This window comes from Triturus cristatus, chromosome 2_1 (assembly GCF_964204655.1).
Source record: "Triturus cristatus chromosome 2_1, aTriCri1.1, whole genome shotgun sequence".
In the NCBI taxonomy this organism is placed as follows: Eukaryota; Metazoa; Chordata; class Amphibia; order Caudata; family Salamandridae; genus Triturus; species Triturus cristatus.
Window position 1 is genome coordinate 550,460,931 of NC_140581.1, and position 17,928 is coordinate 550,478,858.

The 17,928-nt window shown below is 43.7% G+C and overlaps 1 protein-coding gene across 3 annotated transcripts in view; it reads right to left on the bottom strand.

Annotated features, from left to right (window-relative positions):
- Window positions 1-250: 250 nt before the first annotated feature.
- The window catches only part of LOC146865614 (uncharacterized), a 54,070-nt gene continuing 36,392 nt past the window's right edge, over window positions 251-17,928 (bottom strand). For all 3 annotated transcript variants that reach the window (XR_014976660.1, XM_085640754.1, XM_085640753.1), the window contains one exon: window positions 251-1,212. Coding sequence is in view for 2 of the 3 variants with exons in the window: in XM_085640753.1 (XP_085496879.1) it covers window positions 1,006-1,212 (207 nt within the window). In the remaining variant the exon portion in view is untranslated. The remainder of the gene's footprint in view (window positions 1,213-17,928) is intronic.

Below are 17,928 nucleotides of genomic sequence, written 5' to 3' on the forward strand. Positions count from 1 at the left end.
ACATTCACTAATTGCTACATGTGACAGCATGTTTTTTCACATCTAATTATTCATACTTACAAACCTTTAGCTTGTACTTACGCACTATTCCACGTGTTTCTGGATTAGCAATCATACATTATACACACTGGTAATGTTGAGTGGTACAAACCGGACACAAGTGCACATTGTCCTTGACAATCAAGTGTAGAAACATCAGTCGTTGACATGTTTGAGAGTGTTGTGAACAAGATATTTTATTTCTAACTGAGGTTTTTTTTTATACATTGTTATAGTCATAATGTATCTTACTTCATTTTTTGAACAACGAAAACATGCTGGGTGCCACAGTTTTACTATTTGTCTGGAGACTCTTGTGTGGCGGACATTGTTCTCATAGCAGTGAATGTTTGGTGGTTGTCATACGACAACTGTGACGTACAGTCATTTATTTGGATGTCTTCCTCTGTACATGTGTAGCAAATTCGTCCTCGGAGTCTTCAAAGTGTGGGTTGGTTTCTGGGTTATGTGCAGGGCATATTGTCCCACTGCTACCACCAGCTGTGGCAGTGGATGTGTGTGGGAACACATGTTCAGGTGACATAAAGTTCACCATTAGACCATTCAGCATCAGTTGCTGAGTTTTAATCACAGTCAGCAACTCACCCTGAAATGCTGTGAGTGTTGACATGTATTGTTCCTGACATTGGTGCATCTCTCTCATTTGGCTATCAATACTTTGGAGGTGCTGGGCTATATCCCTGCTGGCACTTTGTGTTTGCATTTGCACATGCCTCTGACTCATAATGTTCGAAATGTTTGCCAGTGATTGTGCAATCCCCGGTGTTTGGTTTGAGCTGGCTTGCTCAGGGCTGATGTTCACCAACTCTGGATTTAGGCCTTGTAGGATTGCTTGCAGTGTGCCACCCATGCTCAACACAGCAACGTGTACCACATTGAGGAGCTCCCGCTGTAGAGAAACAGCAGTTCTTTGAAATTCACTCTGGGTGTTCTCCCACTCTGTGCTCATGTTTGTGGGTGCAGAATCTGGTGGGGCTGGGGTTTGCGCTTGATCAGCAATCCCACGGTTGTCAGGCTCTGGAGGTGGTGTAGGTGACCGGAGAGTTGCAATAATCTCCTCAAGTGTGCCATTGTCAATGGAGGGAGGGTTGTCTTCAATGTCGTCCAACAGATTGCTGTCATCCACCTGTTGCGATGTGGAAGCAGCATTATCTGTAAAAGTAAGATGCAAATCTGTTAGTGGTGTTTGCATGTTCAATTGTATAGATGTTTTGTGAGAGGCATCACATGTGTCTTCTCCAAGGTGATCTTTGTGGCACATTCTAGCGATCTATGTCCTTAGGCACACAGATACTTTATACTCAGAGCCACTTGAATGGACTTATTATTACATTAGTCTTGCTGTTAATCGGTATGCATTGATGCTGACCTGTGTACTTACACCACAATGATAATGTTGCTATTAGTGGTAGCTGACATTTCAGGGCAACACTGCAAGTGTACATTCTTGTGTGATTCAAGTGTGTTGTACTTCTTTCAAAAACAAACTAATGAGATGTGTCCCTGCACATTTCTGTAACATTACGGACCATGGGTGCCATCTACGACACACACTAGTTAGCATGAGTTGTGTTTGTGTCAGCCTATTGTTGTAAATTGAAACAATGATGTGATTAAGCATTTACTAAAGACATTAATTCCCCTCTTATAGAGCATGTTTTCTCCGTTATGTTGACCGAAGTTTGGACTCCATTTTGTATTGTCATGCTTCCACGTGTTCCCCACGAGAAGAGTCCAACCTCTGTGTTAGTTGCTCTTGTAATCTGCCTAGTAATAGTCTATAAATAGCTCCTTTTGTCCATCTGGCACATGCCCAGACTTGACCACATCTGTTATCAGTTAGCCCTGCTTGACCATGTTTTCGCGGGCTCAAGGAGTGTGTCAGCTCCGCCCACATATTGATCTTGTATCGAAAATGTCCATAAAAGGTAACATTCCTTGCCTCATGTTGTATCCACCCACTTACGAGCCCCTCTGTTGTGTATAAAAGGGGACCGTGTATGCAAGTTCTTTGTGCTACTCTGTGCAATACTGAAGAGTGTTGTGTGGATTGTAGGACCACCCTTAAGGGTTAATAAATGCTGTCTTTGTACTTTGCAGTTTCCGTGCCAACTTCCTTATAGATTCCATTACAGGAGAGCGAACCCTTGTGTCCTGCGGGCCTAGCTGGGGCCTGTATTCATCACTATCACCCACTAAGGACACACTGTTCCTCCAGCTCTTACCATACAGTGTGACGTGGCAAGATTTGCTGTTGTCCTCACTAAAGACTGCTAGGAATACTGCTACAATATCATTACCAATCACACCATTGGCAAGCAATGTGTGAAGTAGTAAAAAGATTATAGCCAAATGAGAAATATATTCAGCAGGAAGTATTCTTGCATCAACTGTGTGTAACTTAGCCTATGAGTCAACCTACAATGTGGGATATTAAGCTAACATTGGTTATAATGCTACATGTATTAGCCTGGGCCCAGTACCTCACAGGGCATCAAATCTCCAAGGAGCCCTGTGAGACGGTGGCCTGATATATGCTGTCCACTAGTTGAACTGTGCACCTTGTACCAGTCCGAAAGACACCTTCTGATGATAGTATGAAGACACCCTTTATTGAAAGCTATTCTAGTGGTAGGTATGGAGAGTAGACTTAATGGGAATTTTAGAAGGACTGTAAAGCAGGATTTTTTTAACAGTGTATGATGTCTGGAATGTTCACATGGAAGGAATAGCGCACCAGGTATATCTTTCAGATATATGTCTTTAGGTTAACACACACCCCTCTAGTTGAAACTACTTAAGTTACAGGATAACAATCATCAGTGATAGCACTGATACACGTTTGGGCCCTAGGGGAGTTCCAATACATATACCAATACATTGATATTTCTAACACAACTGCACTAGACACAAGGCCTAGAGCCTGTATAATCTCTGGGACCCTAAGGGACCACCCAACGTAGTGACATATGGGACACATGGGGACTGTATGCAGTGTGAGATCACAACCACAGGTTCACATAATCTTCAATGTGCAATGTCGTGTTTGTAAATTTGAAGATTAGGGGAGCTTCTAATCAAGTCCGGAACAAAGCCTTTTTGAGTTCAGAATTTCTGGGACTAGCACACACATGGGCACCAGGGTACTTGAGTTTGGCCACCCAGGGAATCAGGGTGCACAGGTGTCTTTTGGCGTTGGGTAGTTTCATCCATTTCAATGTGAGCCAGCAAAGTACTTCATCTGCCGTGAAGAGGAGACGTGTCTTGCGAGATCCAAACCTGGTTCTATGATGTAAGGAACCGGAAAGCAGAGTGGACAGAGTGTTGGTCACTTGCCCGTGACCTAGGGCAAGATGGAACACTGACCACATATGTGGTGTGCTTCATGTGAGTTGATGTGTGTCTTGACTCTTCATCCGCGATGTCCTTGAGGCGTTGAAGAAGTCCACGAGTGCAATTCGAGCTGTCCCACGAAGTCTGTCGGTTGCTGCATTTTTGGTGGCGAGAAAGGACCCAACAAGCCTTGGCAACGGCAAGTCAATGGAATTTAGAGGAGGGACTGCAGTGCAGACCTGCAAGATCTGAGGGACTCACCCAGCAAGGGTAAGTCAGGGCACATCTGGAGCAATCAGGAAAGCCCAAGTAGAAGAGGATTTGCCTTTGTGGGCACCTGCTAGCCAACAGGCTAGTGTTTGCGAAGGAGCATCAAGCAGGCACACTTTAAGCTGGCACACGGGTCCCTCGTGGAGTGGAGGCCAGCAATTTTTGGTGCAGGTGGTGCTCAAGGCTGGGGCTACTGGGAGCCCAAAGCACATCTTCGAGGAGGATCAGGAAGTTGCTGTTGCTGCAAAAGGTAACGGGTCCAGGGGTCACAGTTTCACATCACCCACGGGCCTCAGCTTTGCTGTGGACTCAGGGTAGCCTTGGGGAAGTCTGGAAATCCACCTCTGGTGATGCACAGACTTTGGCATCTGGCGGGAGCTTCAGCAAAGCAGACCGTTCATTAGATTTTTGGGTACCTGACAAGCTGGGGAGTCGCTCCTTGACCCCAAGGGGTATTTCTTCTGTATTCTAGTTGTGAAAGAAATTCCAAGGTACAGGAGATATATAGAACCTATTTTCATCAAGGATAATCGCAAGTCCTAGGGACAAGATTCCTATACTTATAGTGGTTTTAGGGGATGGACTTACTGTAATGACCCACCTATGTGTTGTCTTTGAGTGAGGGGTGGTTACACCCATTTCCTTTGTCCTGTTTCATGCAAGTGCAGGGGCAGGTAAACCCTGCAACCGTTTAGAAGTGGCCTATGCACATGGTCAGCAAACGTGCACCCAGACAAGGACTTCAATGCACCAGAGAGTGGTCCTGCTCAGAAACAATACAAACCTGCCTGTCTGGGGAGGTGGACACACCTTCCCTCAAAATGAAAGCTATTGTCCAGCCATCCCCTGCAGGACTTTTGGTCAGCAGGAGTAGGCCAGACCCGTGTCTGTGTCTGGGAAATCCATTTTATGATGCCAGGGCTCAGGGAGGTCCTACCAGGTTTAGCCAGTGTGAACATGTATCTCCCTCTCGAATGGTGGAATGCTACCCCCGCCGACAGAACTTGCGGGGGAGTAGAGTTCCAACGCGGTTGACAATACCCAACATGTTTTGAGGCAGACATTCCAAAGTTAGCATTTCCCACAAGGTAATAATGCACTTAAGTGTATATGGTATGGCTGTATGACATAACAGCCGTACGGATGTATTTCCAAAAGCTGCATAGGGGCTCAGCTCACGCTTGGGCCCCCTCTCACATAACACCAAGCACTCTACCTTCAGGATTGTCAAGTCCTGGCATAGGAGTGACTTATAGGTTTATATGCGTCTGTCAAATAGTAGTTATATAGGTAGCCTATACCACAGTAAGGGGTGCAAGCACACCCTTAGCTAGGCTGCAGTAGCCTACATGTGTGGCCATTTGGGAATGCTTCCCAGGGGTGGTATAATACATTCTTCAGCCCTTGGTAGGCCTATGAGGTACCTATGCCCCAGGTACATAGTATTCCATATAGTGGGGCGAGAGGAAGCAGCTAGGCATTGGTCCTGATTATCCGGGACACAGCCAGACTAAGGCTTGGGGAACAGTGTAACACCAGCAAAAAGTGGGGGTACCCATGTGAAGCATATCCTACTCTCCCACACCCCGCCAAATGCCATGCAAATCCAGGTAGCAAGGAAAATGCTTAAGTCTGAGGATACACCACTGAGTACATGCAGTTGGATGGGTACAACCAGTGTGCATCACATCTAATTGGGCAATCCTACTACACAATGGCATACAAACCCATGTAGGCAACAATGGGTTCATGGCTCATGGTGCCATTGCTGGCCTGCTATTAGTGAGTCAACCTGGGATACGGAGGTGCTGTCTATTTGCTGGGCTCTGTTGTTGGTAATTGAGGCAATGGTGATCACCTGTACCTGTTGTTGGAGCCAGCATGGTTGCATGGAGGCATGCTGAAGACTTGTGTGTGAAGACACCCTGTACCCCCATGTATTTGTGAATGTTACCTGTTCTCAGGGGTAACTACCGATGGTGTGACACATTGCATACCATGCCCCAACAGTGCACTGAGCTACACAAGGTATATTGCAAATGGTGTTCAATGCATATCTACACCCTAGGCCACAGGATGGGTCAATGGCCAGACGCTGTGGAGGTTTTTGACCCTGAGCTGAATCTAACATATGAAGCATTGGCACTCAAGTTACACACATGAGGGATGCCTGTAGCATCCCCGTCATCGTGTCCTTGGCCAGCTGTCTTAGCAGGGAATGCTCGACCCAGGCCTGGGTAAGTCCACCTAGCAGAGGATCCTGCTGGCTGATTCACCGACATTATCAATGTGCATCAGGTATCACCACTGTGTGGATGTCCAAGTGAGTGCAAGGTGTGATGTGTAGTGTAGGATGGCCATGATATGGTAGTGCGCAGGGGTAATGCCTGTGGGTGCAGGACACCCAATGGGGGAATATCCTTTATGGATCTTGAGATTTTGGTCCATGAATTTGAGCGGTGCTAAACAGTGAAGCAAATACCATGATGGTCAAATATCTATGTACTGTTGCTACATTTCCTTTCTGTGTGTGAGGGAGATTGGGTCTGCTCGAATCAGTGTTAGGCCCATGACTCAGTAGTATGCCTAATGAAGTGCACAATGTCTGGTCATTTGTCCTCCCAGTCTGGCACAAACATTCGTGTGCACTTCCATGTTCACAATGCAGACAGCATTACAGTGTGCATTAAGGACATGCCCACCCATCAAGCCCCTGTCAGAACGCACTGTCCCTGCGCGCATGAGCAATCACAAGACCACATTGCAGTCCTGTGATTGACTTAGGTGAGGGAGCATGGCTGGTTCCTGTCTCTTGAGGCAGACTCATAGGCCCAGGTGCATAGATTACACATGCCCAGGCCTTGTTACACATTTTCATTTGTAATGTGATGTAAGGCCCACACTTACAACCACCCCCACATCCATGCCCCCTCCAGTGTATTTTCAACATTATTTCTCCAGCCAGCTGTCCAGTGCCCCTACATAATTTCTCACTGCCAGATGCTCTGCAGCCCTGTGCATCATGCAGACCTGTTGTGAACTGACACAAGATGTCTTTTGTTGCATGGCATACTATTCAATTTCTTACAGTTATGATGCATACCAATGGGTCTCATGTTACAACAGTGTGGTGAGAGCTGGCTAGGATAGCCTTGTGAATTACAGTAACTACTGAAATGATTGCAACCCTCAAAGGGACAATTGTTACACATAACGCAAGATAACTGAGATCCATCTCAGACCCACCACACTAACAGTAGTTAGCACATTTGGTTCATACAATACACTATTGTTATGGATTGCCCCCGACAGACACAATTTTATCATGAATTGCACCCATATGTCACCCAGTTGTAAATTTTTGACCACAAATAATGCAATTTGTAAAAAGATATTTCTTGCCCCCAAGTGGCACCCTATGTTCAGTTCTGTCCACCATAAACCCCCTATTTTAAAATAGACCCCACACTCGACATACAGATAGCAATGTTTAACCCCAGAAAACACACAAGTTAAAATTTTACTGGCCAGTAAAGGCATCCTGTTTTGCTTTTCACCACACAGAGAAGAGACTATTGTCCCTTTTTTCTCTCAACAAGAATACCGATATCGATAATTCTTTTTCAAAGAATACTATGCTTACATTGCTATGTCAGGATTCCAAAATTTACCTAGGCTTTGATGGATGGAACTCCATTCGTTGCATCACAATGCACTGATTTAACATGTCATGTGAAGGCAACTGCAGGCCTGTGGTTACTTGGAATTGACATTCAAATGTGATGACTGTGTTGTAATGTACATCTAGCATGAGGGAGGGAAGCTATGGCTAAAATAATATGCAAAAACCAAAGGAAATGATGGACGGAGTGTTGAACATTGCAAGCACTCACCCCCAGTCAACTGATCTGGGTTTAATCCATCACCGTTCTTTAGCCCACTCTGCCACCCCAGTTCAGACATGGCCATATGCAAATCAGTCTGACCCTGTGCCTCATGGGAACAGTCCAGCGCGAACTGCCAAGCCATGTCTTCCCTGGACCGGAAACAAGGTTCCTAGGACCGGTTTCTGGCATTTCAGCCGTCTTTAGCCAGGCTTGCTTGAATCCAGTGGCAGTTCGGGCTGGACTGTTCCCACGAGGCACAGGGTCAGACTGATTTGCATATGGCCATGTCTGAACTGGGGTGGCAGAGTGGGCTAAAGAACGGTGATGGATTAAACCCAGATCAGTTGACTGGGGGTGAGTGCTTGCAATGTTCAACACTCCGTCCATCATTTCCTTTGGTTTTTGCTAAAATAATATGCAGTCAGTTGCCCCAGGATCACACACACCAGCTCGGACGATTCCTCGTCTACACTCCTCGGCTGAAACACAGGCACCCACCTCAACATCCACCCTGTACGCAACCACACCTGCCATCTTGCATTACAGTATGCTTATCTTGCCCCCTGTACAAGTGTAATCTCAGGACAGACCTTGTTACACATTAGGACACCAGTGCCTTGTGCCACCCAGCAAAACAACACTACACACAACCAGATCACATACATCCTCCCAAAACTGCTGAAAGTACACATGCCCACTACAGAGATGTCACCCAACCTTGCTGTTGACTCTTCATATGTCACCTGCTTCACATACACATACACCAACCTTCATTGTGGACCTGTAATCACCATCAACATCATTGACAGCTACTTCATTCCCCCCAAGGTCCACCACGTCCATCAAGGATGAGGCATTGCCATATCCTACATGGAAGGTGTACACTAACAATGGATATACACTTAAATGACCCAGCATTAACCATGGTACTAATCAAATTAACACGGCTAGACCCGGCAAGGCAACATCCACATTGCCCCCTTCATTTGCAGGCCACCCGGGACATGTACACCCATTCAACAATGCCATTGTAGACATCATTGCACACCAGGCTCACCCCCCCTTTCCTACTTCTGGGACTCTGGTTCTACATGCACAACACCCGTGACCAGGACACCATTGGCTACTTGGTGAAATATCTGGCATCAGACTGAGAGAGCTATTGGCAACACCAAGCCACATTGCTGGAGACATTGACAGGCACATCTCCTCCACAGTAGACAGATTAAACTTCAGCCACACCACCATATTGACTTGGACCAACCCTCATTGTGTGTGTCACTTGTTCACCATGCCCACCATACAGCACCACCATCATTGATACACATCCCAAAGGTGTTATGGACATCTACTCGGTTATCATGGAGTTCCTGGGCCACAGCACTACGCCTACACTTACACTGTATGACCCCGCTGCACACGTCCTCCACCCACTGTTCAAAACCTGCCCACACCTCCTGGCACACCTCAAGGCCATACAGGCAAGATGTAGCACCTGTTTGCACCTTATTGGCTACATTACGCAAGTATGCATATGCATGACCTTGTGCACATCTTTTATGTACTCCTTGCACTGCGAGATCTTCACTTTGGATATTCTGAAAGGTGAGGTACCAGTGGTGCAAGTCCCTACATAAATGATGTCCAGTATGTCTGCTCAATCAGATATGGACATGGTGGTGCTTTTCTGACATTTTAAATGTGTGATTGACATATGTGTCGGACTTACATTGTGGAGTTTTGTAATTGTGGAGTAATATGTGGTCAACAATATGCACACGTCAGACTACGGCACGGTGAAATTTCAAGCTGCTATGCCCAACATGACCCCTTCATGACATTTGTGCATTTTTTGTTACTTACCAGTTGTCTGCTGTTCTGTGTCTCTTGCGGCACTGTCCTGTCCGGAGATCCCGGTCACTATCTCCTCTGGGATGACTCGTGCCACCTGCTCCTCCAAGTCATCAAGTGCCTCCTGATGTGCTGGGCTGCCTCCTCCGGTTTGTAGTGCGGCCTTGCGGTTTGCTGCAAGTTTTTCTTTCGTGCGCCGCTTGCAGTCATGCCACCTTTTTTTGCAGTCCAGCACGGTCCGCTTCGCCTGGCCCACACAGTTGATTTTTGTGACTATTCGCTGCCATATTGCCTCTTTTTTTTAAATGGGCAGCTTTGAGTTGACAAACAGCTGGTGCTGGTGGTTGATGACCTCCGTCACCAGGATTTCGTTCTCCTCGTGGCTGAAGTTAGACTTCCGCTTTCGTTTGGCCACTGGTTCAGCCTGGCCATCAGGACTTCTGCTGCCGGAGTTTGCCTGTGGGTCCTGGGTGCTGGTGTGACCTTCAGCTTCCATTTTTGGGTCCTTTGTTCTCAGTAATGTGTTTCTGCCTATTTGCGTCGATTTTTGTCGCTTCACGCAGTGTGCGTTCATGCAGTCTCTTCGGAATGGCGTTGCGTGTCGTAAATCAGCCTTACGTGACTTTTCACGTAGTTGCGTCAGATTGACTTGCGGCACTTTTGCGGCACCTGCGTCATTTTTTCTGATGCAGGTTACCGCGTTGCGCCACGCTCCGACGCCTTGTTAATATGGCGCATCTCATGTGACTTGCGTTGTCGCAGTGACGATGCAAGTTTTCTGACGCATCGCTGCGGTGCGGCACCGATGCGTCACTTTTCATAAATCTGCCCCTATGTGCTTCCGTAGCTAATTGCTGCACATGATCATTGGGCTTGGCCAACTGCAATCACTGGAGTACACCGCGGTTCAGCAGGTCCGAAGAGTGAAACGGGGTCTTGCTCTCACAATGTACGATGTTAGAACTGCATCTGAGAGTGGAGATGAAGGTACTCTCTTCGAACAGGTGCAACCAACTCTACGTCCCAACAGTGGAACGGTGTCTTGATCCCAAAATGGATCATGTACGATATTACGTGCTGTTTGGTTTTCACAGAACTCCCTCCTTGAGGTGCATCAGACTCTGTGCTTCCGAAGCTAAGTGCTGCACATGATTATTGGGGTTGGGTGACTGCAGTCGGTGGAGTACACCGCGGTACAGCAGGTCCGAATAGTGGAACGGGGTCTTGATCCCACAATGGACGATATTAGAACTGTATCTGAGAGTGGAGATGAAGGTAGTCCCTTCGACCAGGTGCAACCAACTCTAGGTCCCAACAGTGGAACGGTGTCTTGATCCCAAAATGGACGACGTCCAATATTACCTGCTGCTTGGTTTTGACAGAACTCACTCCATTGAGGTTCATCAGACACTGTGTTTCCGTAGCTAACTGCTGCACATGATTATTGGGCTTTGTTGACTGCAGTCGGTGGAGTACACCGTGGTACAGCAGGTCGGAACAGTGAAACGGGGTCTTGATTCTGTGATTGAGGATGTCAGAAGTTAAAGTTTGTGATGATTTGTGTGTACCCCCTCCGATCAGGTGCAACCGACTGCGTGCTTCCGAATCCAATGGCACGTGGCTGTCAGGCATTAATGACCACTGCCTCTGGCCTACACTGCGGTCAGCATGGCTCACAATTCAGATCGAGTGGTGATTGTTTAATTACAGAATCCAGTAGGCAACTAACTACGACTACTATTGAAATATACACAATAGCCTTTTAGTATACTTGCTTGAAGAAGTTTTTTAAGATGACTTATAGCTCTAGTACAATGACCAAATTCTTCTTGGTAGTGGTAAAGAACACTGAATAAAAGTGTACACAGTGGACAGCAGAGATCGCAATTCAATTGCTTTGATTTATTCATTGCAGAGTTTTGTGTAATTTATCTTGTTATATATTGTGAAGAGGAAGTGAGAAAAAGTATTCATGGAAGACTGTGCTCACTACTGCCTTCAATTTACACTGCAGACAGCAGTGTTCACAATTCAGATTGAGTCGCTATTGTAGATGACGCAGTCCTGTAGGCAAAAGACATTACTCCAGTGTGCTCTGTCCACACCACGCATACGCATCATCACAGGGTCCGCACACGGTTTTTGTTGCTTCGCGCACGGCAAACTGGGCAGCTCAAGTCAACGCCACGTGGCTGTGGGCCCTTGCAGACCACTTTCTGGCCTACACTGCAGACAGCAGTGTTTACAATTCTGATCGAGTCGCTATTGCAGATGATGTAGTGTTGTAGGCAACAGACATTTCTCCTAGTACGGCCCGCCCGCAGCACGTATCATCGCTGGCTGTGCACATGGTGAAGGCATTTGATGTGGCTATCTAAGTGCACTAGACCTGATGGACCCTTTATGATACAATGTTTTTGTGTATTATTTCAGATCTACTGCCTGTATCTCAGTATACCACAAGTTATGGTTCTTTTACAATAGAATCTTTTCTGTATTATTTCACATCTAGCTTCCCTAACTTACTGCAGCACAAACTATTGACCCTTTTATTATTGAATCTCTGTGTGTGATCCAATGATTACTGTTGTAGTTGATGCTAGCAGCATCCATTCCCTAAGAGCTGGTTTACACTCACCCCACACGCATCCAGCACAGACGTCACTGAATATGTGACCCTGGTAATGAAAAGGAGTTGAGCGCACGTGCCCGTACCCACTTCCACTATCTATCTGTGTCCGTGTGTTCATTATCTATGCAAGATACTGCCCCTGGGCCGTACCACATTACATTGTGCTGTGGACAGCGTATGCAGTGGGGAAAAGTTCTGTTATGTAGCTTTTAGATGCATGGCTATCACAGGTGGAAGGCAACTTTACAGAGCATGAATATTGATGAAGATGATGGTTGCATGTTGTGTGTAGTGTCAGATATGTGTACATAGCAAACAGTTTTCAAAAAAGCTCTGTAAGCAGAAGAGGAGTCTCTCATCAAACGCTGTAGAGAGAATGACTAAAATGGGTGGGGTCCTCCAACTGTTACAATGGGAAATGTTATGAACCAATCAAATGCTTTTCTTTAAGGTCACATGGCAATCGCACAACAAGCGCGTAAGGAGGCCGCACCCGATGCGATTTTGAGAAAATATTACCATGATATAAGTTTATTACAGTTAGAAATATATAAATGTTTAAAATATTTTAGATTATCGCTTGTTCTCATTTACACTTTAAATTTATTTAGATATAGTTTTGAGACGAAAAAAAATTAGGGAATGGCGTTCCCAGCGTGTCACCATACGTCTATGACGTAAGACAGGGCCTGGCAGCGTGAACTCGTCGCATACGCAACGCGCAGCAGGCGTGACCCCATACGTACATGACTTCAGGAAGGCTTGGTACTGCGTACCCGTTGCATACCAAAGTAGCAGCTGGCGCGACCACATACGTATTTAATGTTACGCGGGTCGCGGTGCCACGAACAAGTCAGATACGAAATGCACATCCTTTACGAGTTTAGCAATATGGCGGATAGGATTTGCGTGCTGATGGAGCTTGGTACACTACCGGTACGGGACTTCAGTTTTAAAAAAAATATATATATACATACTTTTTTTTAAGATATAAAACATTACATGTTTTTCTAATTAAAAAAAAGGATAATAGAGTTCCAAACTATTACAAAAAAATAGAAAAAATATAGATTTTATAAATATTAAAATATGAAATTAACATTTAAAAAACCTTTGAAATTTGCTGAAAAAAACCATAGGTTTTACAGACGTTATAGTTAGGAATTAGCATTTAAAAAACCTTAGAAATTCACTGGAAAAAACATAGGTTTCAGGGACGTTATAGTTAGTTGGACATTTGACTCATATAAAAACCAGAGAAATTTGCCCGTTATGGTTAGTTGAGCTAACTATAATTAGCGCACCCGCAATGCATTGGTGATGACGTCACATATTACATCACTCATGACATGGTCAGTGACATCACTGATGACAACACTGATGACATCTCAAATTACATCACTGATGACATGACTGATGGCATCATCCACCTGATAATCTGATGCACATACTGATGGCCTAATATAAACTTTGATACTCACACTCTAAAATAGAGACTACTATTTTTGAAACCATACACACAACAATACCAGTTACTACATACCACCCACTATTTCCTAGGTCTACACTCACATCCACTCACTTATACATGCAGTTACTCATCAATACAGTACTATAATATGCACTCATACACCTATACATACAGTCACAGTTCGCCACTTATCCATAGAGTTACTCACACATCTAGTCAGTCATTCAAAGAATCAGTCACATACCCATTTACTCATGTATACAGTCATGCACACCAACTGCATTATTTATACACGCACTACATCACTTATTTATGCAGATACTAAGACATACTTACTGTCTTATACAATCACTAATACAAGCAGACACTCTTTTTTCCACCCACTCTTCAAATAACTTACTCTCACTTATAGTCATTTATTATACTGCAACACTCACATATACTGCCTTAAAACATATGTAGTTACTCACACATATACCAGTAAGACATTCATTCACTCACCAACACACCCATACACACAGCAACTCACCCATACAGCCCTTCCCAGATGTACTTTTGAATCCATACAACGAGTGAATCATCCACTCAGACATGTATGCACAGAGTCGCACACTCCCACCCACCCACACAGACACTCAGGCCCTCATACAGATACTCAGACAACAAATCAATAACCCATATAGACACTCATGTATCTACTCACCAACCCATGCAGCCGCTTATACACCAACTGAGACACTAATACAGACTTTCACACAGTTTAGTCACTAACCCATACATTCAGTAACACATGTTCAATCACTCACTTATACTGTCAGTCAGGCAACTACTAAATAATCCATTCAGGGACTTGTAAATTCACTCTTTCTTCACTACACCTTGGCATAGATATATATGAAAAATATTTAAACTTTACAGAAACACACATTCACTGGAAGATGTCATCAGTGATGTCATTTGAGATGTCATCAGTGATGTCATCAGTGATGTCACTGACCATGTCATGAGTGATGTAATATGTGACGTCATCGCCAGTGCATTGCGGGCGCGCGAGTTATAGTTAGCTCAACTAACTATAACGGGCAAATTTCTCTGGTTTTATATGAGTCAAATGTCCAACTAACTATAACGTCCCTGAAACCTATGGTTTTTTCCGTGAATTTCTAAGGTTTTTTAAATGCTAATTCCTAACTATAACGTCTGTAAAACCTGTGGTTTTTTCAGTGAATATATATATATATATACATTAGTTGCATTTCGGCATTGTGTGTTTTGTTGTTCTTACCATAATACAGGAGGCATCACAGTCATTTAGAGCACAACCAGCAATCACAGTTGCCTAAGAAACAAACTTAACAGCCACCTATCACTGGTAAACATTGGCAAAGCCAATCAATCTTACCTTTTCAAAATGAATGGGGTGCCATTAGCATTACCTATGCTTATTTTATTGGCAAAAATCAATGCTCTTTCCTGATGCTGATTTTTTGCAGGCGCTGTTAAGTATCATCAAATAGTAAATAAAATGTTGTTTAACATCGGAAAGAAACAAACTTGATGTGTAAGTGATCGTGTTATCACAATTGTGCCTATGCGTCGTGACATCACAGCAGCCCTCAGCATGATAATATACAAGCAGAATGCATCATCACACATGCGCTTCCATATATCTTCAGATCGCGGCTATTACGTTCTGTTTCTACATTTTTTGATCCACAATGGTGGCCATCACAGACATTCAAGTGAATGCAGAAATTAAAAATGTGTTGGCGTATATGGATTTGATCAGTTAAGCAGAGGCTGGTAAAGATACGAGTGATGCTTTTTTTTGTACTGTGCAGCGAAATAAACATCTTTTCCAGATGTTTTGCCTTTCTAGGGAAAGAATATCTTCTGAGGTAACAGCTGTGCTTATAAGCTTTATTTTGATTTCTTCATTGAAGGCTTGTCACATCATTAAAATGTATTTTTCGTATGCATGAAAGAGAGCACAAATATTGGTCCTGAGCAGTGCAATGAAGCAGCCCAACAGAGAAGAAGCATCACTCACGGCATCATATACTGTGTTATTATCTGCCCTACCCATCGCAAAGTCTTTAACTAGAAAATAGGAGTGATACGTGGCAGAAGAAGTGCACAAGTGCAAACACTCCACTGGAGACATTTCAGCCTTACACTGATGCCCAAAACCCTATGGAGAATGACTTTCCTAGAAACCAGTAAAAGAACTATGAAAGTTTGGCCATGACCAGTCCTCGATGCAAGCTGGTAACTGCACTTAACAACTACATTAGCAAGCGACCTCTCTTTCAAAGCCAGAAGTCATACAGCACCATGGTTGTGCAAGCATGTACATACGAGTGATATTTCAAAGCAGTTCCTCAACACAAATACCAGCATCAACTGAAGGAGTATTGGTGCTAGAGGCGTACGCTTGCCATTATTTACCTGGCAATAGTAAATGCACGCTTGGAAGACAAAAACAGGCGTAGAGAGTCACACTGATACATTGGCCAGCATAGAAGTCGTTCTTCGGGTTTGCTTGAAAGTGTATGAATCTCAAACTTTTACATGGCCAAGAACATTTTTTTAGTGGAAGCAGGAAGTTCTTATTGTTTTGAGTCAAGATGTTTGAGGAATCCTGTTAAGCCTCGATTAAGGTCATTTTCTGTGTATATATTGTTTTTTAGCAAAGCAGTGTTCTACATTTTGTCGGGTTAAAAAATGTATTTTGCGAACATAGTGCAAGATTTCTTATAATCGTCCATACGAAGTAGTGAAATTATGATGCAGAAAATTACAGATTAAATGTTATATTGAACACTGGTGCCTTCAGTATGGGTGAATGTTAAAAGGTGTGTTTTTCAAAGTTAAACAACAATTTTAAGTTTAATCAAACAAACAATGGTCGTGTTTTTATATTCCAAATTACATTTGATATATTTAAAATAAAAGAATTTGTTAGATTAAATGTGGATCCTCTTTCATTTCGCCTTCCTATTACAGTGAGTACAATCTTCTGACTGGTCCTCAACTCCATCAGAATAAACACAATTGCCTAGTCCGATGTAATTCAAGAACTTAGAGCCAGACGTACAATTACAATGGTCCCCAAAACAGGTCCCAATATGTTGGTCCATAAAATTCCAGTTTTTTAGTGGTTCACAAACTGACCTACTTCATTAATAATCATGAGGTAGGTCCCAAAGTGTGACTCACTTCGATACACTACAACCAGAGGCAAAGGTGGAAAGCAATTTTAAAAATTAGTCACCATGTCTGTGATTGTGTTTACTACCTACACCCAGTGAAACTTACTTTTTTAATTCAGTAAGGTACCAGGGCCAAAGAAAACGCCTCTCCCTTTTTGAATTGGTTACCATCCCAACTTAGGGGTCGATAACTTTTCAATGGATTGCAAATCATTGATACAACGAAGCTCCTTCCAAATACCAAATCAGTATCCTTTCGCATCCCATTTTAGGAGTTGGTAAAACTTTAGTGTCTGCCCAAATGTGATTCATTCATAGGAAAAACCTAGTTTGCGATTTGGAGTATTTGCAACCCCAAAATAGGCAAGTAAATCTTGCACTTACTGCAAGATTTAACACATTTTTTCAGAAACTAATAGGTAAGATCACGTCAGGAGGCATGCAATGATAATTTTATTGTTTGATTAATTAAAACCATTACAATCACATAAATAAGAAAATATCATTTAAAACATAACCTTACATGCTACATTCACTTACATAACTTCAGTCCAAAGGTCAGAAGATATGTCTACATCACCATCTACTTTTCAGGATGACAATTCCAACATACGTCACCTTGCAACTAGCAGCATACCTTCTTTTAACTCATCCTGTGCATCTTAAGAAAAAGTCACTGGCTATACGCTTAGGAGAACTGCCATCCTTAGCAGACAAACCCACATGGAGATACAAATGCCCAATAATGTGCAGGTTATGCTGCGCCACCATAGAGGATTTTTTGCATTTGGTCTGCATATGTCTCACATTAAGGAAAGCACGCCATATATTCTTAAGGCAGCTATTGAACAAGAGTGGGATTCGTACGTGCAGAACGGCAATCAAGAGGAGCCTTGACTCTATGGACCCTCAGTTAAATTGTAAACTTTTGACATTTTTACAATCACATGACAAATCACTCAAACAGAGCTCCAAGGGCGTAGCTCCAGTACGAGAAACCAGGTCCGCATAATGTCTAAACAAACAGATGATTGTAAGTAAAAGATAACAATAAGACACTTACAAAAGTATGGGACTCTAGTATCTTGTACAATTTAAAATTAGAACTTAATTTCTTATTTTGATGCACACGCCACTTTATAACAACTTAGCTGAAAGCTATTGGCCACAACTGAAAGGAAATGAAATAATAACATGCTTGAGATGCCAAAT